The sequence below is a fragment of the Protobothrops mucrosquamatus genome, unplaced genomic scaffold (genome assembly GCF_001527695.2).
Source record: "Protobothrops mucrosquamatus isolate PMUCROS unplaced genomic scaffold, P.Mucros_1.0 scaffold1990, whole genome shotgun sequence".
NCBI lineage: Eukaryota > Metazoa > Chordata > Lepidosauria > Squamata > Viperidae > Protobothrops > Protobothrops mucrosquamatus.
In genome coordinates this window covers 282,911-292,125 of record NW_015388106.1, presented here as the reverse complement: position 1 = coordinate 292,125, position 9,215 = coordinate 282,911, and the positions used below count along the sequence as shown (strand labels likewise).

Genomic DNA, 9,215 nt, shown 5'->3' with positions numbered 1-9,215 from the left:
CCAATCAGAGCACACATCCACCCATTCAGAACACAACCAAGTCCCTGCCCCCTCATTTCAAACCCCACTGGCAGTTAAAAGAGAGAAACAGCAGACATTTCATATTACTCTAAGAAGCACAAAGCTAAAAGCACAAGCCTGATGATGATGAATGTGATTTCATCGAAACGTCGCTATGATACTTCTAATCTTACACGGGAGAAAACCCGAATGACCAAAGACTCATATATATATATATATATACACATACATACACACACTCACACACATAGATAGATAGATAGATAGATAGATAGATAGATAGATAGATAGATAGATAGATAGATAGATAGATAGATAGATAGATAGATAGATAGATAGACATACATACGTACACATTATTACTACCAACTATTATTCATATGTGTCATTTGTTAATTACATTTGAAAGGAACCACAAGACCCATGGTTTATTGCAACACACTTTAATCCATCCTTTTTTAAAAATTCTCCATTAGGGTCCAAGGACATTATAATAGTCTCCCTGTCTATATACCTTGATGATGCTAAACATAATTTAAGGCTTGTAGGTCTAAACCTTGTTACGGAGCTTGTGCAGTTTGAAACCTAAACTGCAGACAAAATCCAAACATTTTGAAAAAGCCAGCAACATTGAAGTTGCCCTTGTTGCAAAAATCATATCTAGTCAAAATTGGCAGCTTTGGATCCAGCTCAAAAGCTGTGCGAAATTTCAAGGGGAACTTGATAAAGGAATTGCCACACTTGTTGGGAAGATTTTGCTTATGATCTCAGTAAACCAACTCTCTTAAATGGTCAAATGCCCTCTCCTTTCGTCGTTTTTAGGTAAACATTTTTATGGTGACCCATGCTTTTGAGGGCCTGTTGTGGAAGATGTGATCTGGAATTCTTTGATTGGGGTGGTATGAGCTCTCCTGCCTTGAGCAAGAGGTTGAATTTCTTTTAATGAAAAGAAGGACCAGGGTTGACATGATAGCAGTCTTCCAATATCTCAGGGGCCGCCCCAAAGAAGAGGGAGTCAAGCTATTCTCCAAAGCACCAGAAGGCAGGACAAGAACCAACGGATGGAAACTCATCAAGGAGAGAAGCAACCTAGAACTAAGGAGAAATTTCCTGACAGTGAGAACAATCAACCAGTGGAACAACCTGCCTCCAGAAGTTGTGAATGCTCCAACACTGGAGGTTTTCAAGAAGAGATTGGACTGCCACTTGTCTGAAATGATATAGGGTCTCCTGCTTGAGCAGGGGGCTGGACTAGAAGACCTCAAGGTCTCTTCCAACTCTGTTATCCTATATTCTGACCTCCGAGGTCCGTCCCTCTATGATTCTGTGGTTGAATCTCGTGATCATGGTCGCCTACAGACCGAAGGGAGGGGAGAAAAGCTCGGAATTGGAACAGAAACCTTAGTCCAGCAGATGAACAAAGGAGGAAACAAAACAGATCTAGGTTTGCTAAGCTCCTCACTCATTGTCCAACCGAGGTTTAGCAGTTCTGACGGGTTACTGAGCAGACAGCTCAAGACTGAGATGAGTAATCTCCCAGAGTCCCTCTTCAGCAGGCAATGAAAGCAAGTCTCCACTTTGAAAATCTTTTCCCCATCATGCAAACTGACACAGGCCTGCTTTTCAAAAACCCACAGCCAATCTGTTGATCATTACTTATTTACAAAGGCCTCCAGGCAGAAAGTCCTGCAAAAACCATACTTGAGACGATATACACACTAGCTGTTTCGGCTTGTGGAAGGGGGGGGTCTGTGCGGGAACTTCCCCCCAAGGCTCCCTCCAACCATCACTTTCCATTGCACATAAAATGTACCGTGTAACACTAAAGTATTTAATATATATGGTATAATATATCTACGGGAAAGGCATCTGTGTAGAACTGTGTTAGCCCGTATTTGGTAATTTGATGTTTTGCTGAAGGCAATGACTTGAAAAAGCCTCTACCTTGCATTGAGGACCTGTCATCTTAGTACCCATGAGCCAGTAGAATAAAGAAGTACCCTAAAGCAGCAAAAATTTTGACACAGCTTTGAAGCACATGAAAACAGTAGAACTCCCCAGAATTATTATGACTCCAGATCAAAGAAATGAGGCATACTTTACATAGCAAATAGGGACACAAACACTTCGCTCCAAACGATACCAGGTCCTCTGCCCTCTCGCTCTTCTTCTTCTTCTTCTTCTTCTTCTTCTTCTTCTTGAAGAAGAAGAAGAAGAAGAAGAAGAAGAAGAAGAAGAATTATTTCAGGTTTATATCCCTATATTTATCTGATAACAGAAGAACTGGGGGAATATTTCTCTCTCTTTCTCTTTTTTTCTGTCAAATTTCACATGAACAGAAATTAATAGAGAGGAGCTACATGGAAAGTAAAGGATGCGAGGATGTCCACCAGCATCACAAAATGGATGAAATAAAATGCATTCCGGGCTCACCTTATTCCCTGTCTAACATAAACATAGAGGTAAAATTGGTTCCTGCATCAGCAAGGATTAGCAACATGGGTACTGGGGGATATATATATCCCCCAGTACCCATAACTACACAAAGCAGCAATCGTTGTTCAACAGAAAGAGAACAGAAAGATGCAAAGCCCTGTTTCCAGTCTCTATTTTCCTGCCCTTCCGGTCAAAATTTGAAATGAAAATAGGTGTATTTGAGGAAAGACACTGTAGATTTCAGGGGAAATCAGTTTCTTGAACCAAGTAAGAAACAGCGTGTCTGAATCTCCATGTATTGTCTGGTTTTAATCTCCCTTTTTTGTGTGTGTGGTTTGCCTTTTTTTTTGAAACCACAAAATTGTAAGGCACAGGAAAGTCAGAAACCTGGATCTCGTTTTATGCCTCCTACTGCTAAAAGTGCCAGAATTGGGGAGAGGTCACCCATCCGCCAGGAATTCAGATTTTAAAATCCCAAGTATAAGGAAATTGAGAAAATTTCAGACACCCCGATTTTATAAACAGACATTTTTGTCCCGAAGACAATTCAGGATCAATACTTAAGAGGTTTGAAAAAAGGAACAAAAAGTAAACACTTTCAAGAGTTTACTCCTGGTTCTGTACAATCCGTTTACAAGCTCATCTTATAAATTCTTACGGGGAGCTTCGGCTCTTAAGACTTCCATCCTAGCAGAAACACTTGTGGGCACCAAGTGTTCTGAACACTGTAACAACGCCCGAACAACACCAACAACGACGCCTTTCGTAATGAATGCTATTTTTTTTTTTTTTTTTAGCCCCAGGACAACGACGTTAGTTTTGAACTTTGCTTCGGAAAGCGCCCGGATTCATTATCCTGTCCACCCCTCCCTCCCCATCCTCTTTTTTTTTTATTTTTTTGTTTTATTTTTCCAAATCAATTAGAGGAAATTTGATTTCAGTCGACAGGATCAAAAGGGAAGGTAATATTCAGGTTCATTTCTGATTGCGGTGATACGTCTCACGCACGGTTTTAAGTACAGAAAACAGCACTTGGAGGGATTTCCAGAAAGAAAGAAAATCGCCTGAGGCAAACTTAACCCATGGGTTTCTCGGATTGGTTAGCGCTATCATTAGTGCCATTGCTGTTTTAGAACTACACACGGACAAGCTGAGTGACAGCTAAGACTTTAAAGCCTATGTATTTTTCAAACAGGTTTTCAAATTGTTTTTCATGACAGATTTTTTTTTTCTCTTTCCCCCCCGAGCTCTATCATTAACTGCTGACAAGCTGACAGAATAAATACTCCGGCGTTTTCAGAAACCATCTAACAATCTTTTACTTTTCCCTAACACCCTGCCACGATTTTGGTTGTGTTTTGTTTTTTTCTTATGAATTTTTTTTTTGGGGAGGGGGGAAGTGAAGGAGGCGAAATTATTGTCTTGAAGAGAAGAGATAAAGATACGAGCGGCTTTGGACCTCACCTCATCAGTTTGGGCGAACAGTTGGGCGAATTTCTCATCCCTCCGTTCCTTTGCTTCTTCTTGGGCGAAAGAGTCGTCAGTTGCTCGTCTTCAACTAGAAACACAAGTAGCTCGGTGAGGTTATGACCAGCTCAGACATGGGATACAGGTGAAATAGCCACCACCACAACACACACCCACACACAACACACACACACAGTTCCATTCATGCTATCTTAGATCGCTGCTACTTTGCATTAGCTTGAATAAAAACCATCCTGGCTGAAAAAGAGATGGGTTGAAAAACTCAAGGAAAAGAAGAGAAACAAGTTATATTCCTGATAGCCTTGACTTTTTTTTAAAAAAAAATATATGCTTTTTTTTTTAAACTCAAGATTTAAAATCAGAAATTAGGGCTTTTGCTGCAAAGTTTAAATAGGTCATTCAGAAATAAAACCTGGAAACTGCCAGACGGCATTTAATTTTGGGAATACCCGATGGGAGTATCCCAGGACAATTTTTAAAAAACCTTCAAGCCTTTAATTTGAATAAATTAAGGCCACGCGAAGTCCTTCATTATGACTCAAGGGCTCGCCGTTTGATTTCAAAATGAGATGTTCTCACAGAAAAGAAATCCAGGTGGCCAATGGACAAAGGAAAGGATTTGTAAAAATGGGTGTGAGGTTTGCAGTATTAGCAAAAGTTACAGATGCTTTAAGGTGGTTGGTTATTATTATTGTTGCATCCTTTGGCAAAATTCTACAGCCCGGCAGTTGTTAACCTTCAACACAACGACACCAGCCTTTCCTAACAAGCTCTAATTCAGTGCCATTATTACCGTAAGATTATTATGAATGGGTCGGTATTTTTGCTAATTAGAAACGTCTAGTCTAGCAAAACGCTTCTGCGTTCAGAGGAAACAAACAAATTAATATTTCAAAGGGAACAGGAAACGAGACCAATACAAAACAGCACGTTAAGAACAATAACAACAAAACAGGGCCATCAATCATTTCAGGAATTATCAGAAGGAAGAAGAATAAAATGTAAAGAAAGGAGTAAGAGAGGGAGGAGAGGAGACAACTGGTTTCATTGGAAAAGAATCAGCCTATCGAGAATCGAGAGAAATTTAATGCTAGCATCTAAATTGCATTTTTAATAGCTTTATGATATTTTGGCTGGTAGTTGGAAACTCGTTATGTTGAACCTCTATGGATATTTTCTGTAATTTACACCTTTCCATCCATCAGTGCGTCCTTCCCTCTGTCTAAATTTATAAATTCAGCCATGGGCCAATCTAGAGCAGAAGCTTAAATATCTCGCAATAATTATATAGTGGAACAAAAGTAGCTAAAACCTTGTAAACCGAACATTAGAACGATTGGCTTTGAACCGCAGAACCGATTTTTTCAATTTTATAAAGTAAATGTATGTAGGTATATATGTATATAGGAAGTCCTGGACTTACAATGGTTCGTTTAGTGACTGTTCAAAGTTACAGCAGTACACAAAAAAAAGTGAATTATGACCATTTTTTCACAGTTACGACCTTCGCAGCATCAGGATCATAAATATATCTAAGAAGCTGACAAGCAAAGCATGGATTTCAGTGGTTCTTAACACTGGCTATAAGCCAGATTTCTTTGGCTATGAAATTCAGAAATCCATATGTATGCTTGCATGTTTTATTATGCCTGGGCATCACAGATCAAAAAATAACATTTGCTGGGTACGACAACAACGACAGGAACAGATGGACGCTGCGCTGTGTTTTCAAACTTAAATGGAATTAAACGTAAGTTAGAATCTATTTGCGCAACATGTTAAGCCGGTTCAGTTTCACAGTGGTGGCTTCAGACAAAGCCTTCCCATTTCCCAACTTTTCAGAGTTCAAGGTAAGCTGCATCTGAGATTGAGCTGGGTTGATATGATCATGGATCTATTCCATCCTGCCTTCCGCCCCACATCAAAGCATTGGTGAAATTGATTAGGAATTAATTAGCAACCAGCCAGCTATTAACAAGATGCCAGATTGCTTAGCTTGGAGGTTTTTTTGGGGGGTGGGTGGGCTGGAGACAAGAGGGACTGTCAGCTTCAGAGGCAGCAGTTTTCCTTGAAAGAAAATTCCTAGGTGAAGGAAATCCCTCAGATGTACTAGATCTACAAGACGCTGAGCTTGTCAGTTGGAAAACTGACATCCTGGGTTTGAGACCTGAGCACCGCAGGACGGGGTGAGCTCCCATCACTTGTCCCAACTCCTGACCACTTATCAGTTTGAAAGCATGCCACTGCGAGTAGATCAATTAGGTACCACTTCGGCGGGAAGGTAACAACATTCTGTGCGCCTTTGGTGTATAGCCATGCTGGCCACATGACCCCAGAAAATGCCTTCAGACAATGCTGGATCCCACAGGACAGAGGTGAGCACCGCCCCTCAGATCCTGGTTGTTGTCATGCTGCGGCCTGGTACTGGTCCATGGCCCAGGGGTTGGGGACCCCCGGTCTAGATACCTGATCAGATACCCTGACACTGTGCCAAAAAAGCAAATCTTCTCATTTTTCAGGATAATGCCTGGGTAGATTTTTTTTCCTTCTTAGGCCTCTGTGACTCGGGAGGAAAAACAATGTTATCAGCTATTTCTGTATTTCTCCCCTATTTCTGTGTTTTTTCTTCTTCACCCTCTGTAAAAAAAAATCATCATAATAACAACAGATTAAACATTATACTCTGTATGTTGAAAGTGTACAGCTTCAACCTTTCCCCAACTGGCTCCGAGCGATGTAGAGATTGTAATCTCGCTTGTCAGCTGCCGCACGTACTTAGACCCTTGCGTGATCACTCTCGAATTCCTCTGCCCCTTGTCAAATCTGCACAACCTTACAGTGAAGCTACAAAATATGGCAGATTCACTGTGGATCAGGAAGAGCCCAGACGGCTGATGTCTCTTTCTTCAGCTAAAAGTTCAGCTGATGAGTTGGTAACGCATTTCTTAGCAAGGGGAATACTTGCCCATACCTACAGTACATGTCTACATTTGTGTGCATGTGTGCATGTGTGTGTACCCTCTGTCGCTTTGCTTATCGAAAACACCAAAAAGGGATAAATCAAATCATTTACTATATATATATATATATATATTTGCCTAGAGAGAGGGAGGAATGTGTACTTGTGAACTGCGTAAATAAATATTTCAGTTAATTATTTATGTCCCGGTCATTAATACTTTATTTTCCTCTGCTTTGCCTTGGCAGAACGCATCATAAAATCATTGATTAGCCCGTCAAGGTACTGATGTTAAAGTATTCACTCACTGAAATATTCAGTCTGATGGAAAGAGGGTTGTCTATTGATGGAGGAATGATGAAAAAAAAATCTGGGATAGATGAAGGAGCCTTTTTAACAGAGAGAGATGGTGACAATATTATTGTCAGATTTGTAAAACACACAGGCACACACAATGTTCCCTATAACTGCAGAGGGTGATTCAGAAATCCTTTCGATTCTTTGGAAAAGAGACCGAAATGTAATGTTAAGCCCGAGGCAGATAAAAAGTAAAGTAGTCCCTGCGGATCTTACTCTGTTAGTTGTTGCTGGCTATAGGGGGCACTGTTCCTCTCCGTTTCAAGCCATCACTGTCTGAAGACATTTCGGTGGTTAGGGGGGCAGCATGACGTCACGGGGTGCTGTTACCTTCCCATCGAAGTGGTACCTATTTATCTACTCACATTTGCATGCTTTCAAACTGCTAGATGGGCAGGCTGAGGTGAGGACAGGAGCTCACCCCTTCACGTGGTGCTTGCGTGGTCTTGAACCTGGGCTGCTGGCTTTCCAGCCGATGAGCCCAGCGCCTTAACCACTGAACCACTTGATGCGGGTAATAAAATTCAATGAAATTCACAATCATGAAGCAGATTTGCAACTGCAAAACCAGTGTATGCATCTGTATTTGAAAGTGAGCGACTAAAGGGCAGATTTTGAACATCTCTGGTCATGCCCATTTGAGTGCTTCAACCAGCTGAGCCGTGACCTTCCTCACAATTCGGCAGCAATTGCCTTTCATCAGCCTAGGATAAAAGACGGAGTTTCAACACATTTCAGATTTTAGGGGTTGTTCAGTCAACTGGCTGAGGGTGGGGGCCTTCGTACATAAGAATACTTTGCTGTTTGAAGATATGTTGACAGGCTATGTCATTGGAGGAGCCTGCAAGCATTTGCTTTCATTTGGAATTAACGATGGCTTCTTGTAATGACAAAATATGGTTTCTTGCATCCAAAGAAGTCATTGCAAGTCATTTAGAATAGAATAGAATAACAGAGTTGGAAGAGACCTTGGAGGTCTTACAGTCCATCCCCCTGCTCAGGCAGGAAACTCTGTACCATTCCAGACAAGTGGTTGTCCAGTCTCTTCTTAAAAGCGTCCAGTGATGGAGCACCCACAACTTCTGAAGGCAACTTCTGTTCCACTGGTTAATTGTCCTCACTGTTAAGAAGTTTCTCCTTAATTCCAGGTTGCTTCTCTCCTTGATGAGTTTCCACCCGTTGCTTCTTGTCCTGCCTTCAGGTGCTTTGGAGAATAGCTTGACTCCCTCTTCTTTGTGGCAGCCCCTGAGATATTGGAAGACTGCTATCATGTCACCCATTGTCCTTTTCTTCATTAAACTAGACATACCCAATTCCAGCAACTGTTCTTCATACGTTTTAGCCTCCAGTCCCCTGATCATCTTTGTTGCTTTTTCTTCACTCTTTCTAGAGTCTCAACATCGTGATGACCAAAACTGGATGCAGCATTCCAAGTGTGGCCTTACCAAGGCATTGTAAAGTGATATTAACACTTCACGTGATCTTGATTCTCTCCCTCTGTTAATGCAGCCCAGCACTGTGTTGGCTTTTTTGGCAGCTGCAGCACACGGCTGGCTCCTATTTAAGTGATTGTCCACTAGGACTCCGAGGTCCCTCTCACAGTTACCACTATTGATAAGGCTCAAAATGCCTTTCTCCAAAAGACTTGGTGTGACTTTCACCATGCAGGCATAAATAACCAGGAAGACATTTTAAGCAGCTGCCTCAAACCTTACAGAGGACATAGCTACCTTAATGATCCTGAAAAAGGATCCTTCAATCACCCTCCGTGAATTTGCAAAACGTCCCCTTCAAAAAATGCCTTGAACAGCTTTAATAACCATAGCTCGAAAAGGATTTTTTGGGTGAGAAATCAAAGGAGTGGCAAGTTCAGAGGTGTATCAACCACAAAAGGGGGGTAACTGGAACTAGGAATCACTCCTTTTTCTGAATTCAAAGCCACAACATGATTTGG

The 9,215-nt window shown here is 41.4% G+C and overlaps 1 protein-coding gene across 1 annotated transcript in view; it reads right to left on the bottom strand.

The window, feature by feature from the left end:
* Nucleotides 1-3,363: 3,363 nt before the first annotated feature.
* The window catches only part of LOC107294560 (calcium-activated potassium channel subunit alpha-1), a 212,616-nt gene continuing 206,764 nt past the window's right edge, over nt 3,364-9,215 (bottom strand). The window contains exon 25 of the mRNA XM_029285645.1: nt 3,364-4,015. Coding sequence (XP_029141478.1) covers nt 3,918-4,015 — 98 coding nt within the window. The 3' untranslated portion in view covers nt 3,364-3,917. The remainder of the gene's footprint in view (nt 4,016-9,215) is intronic.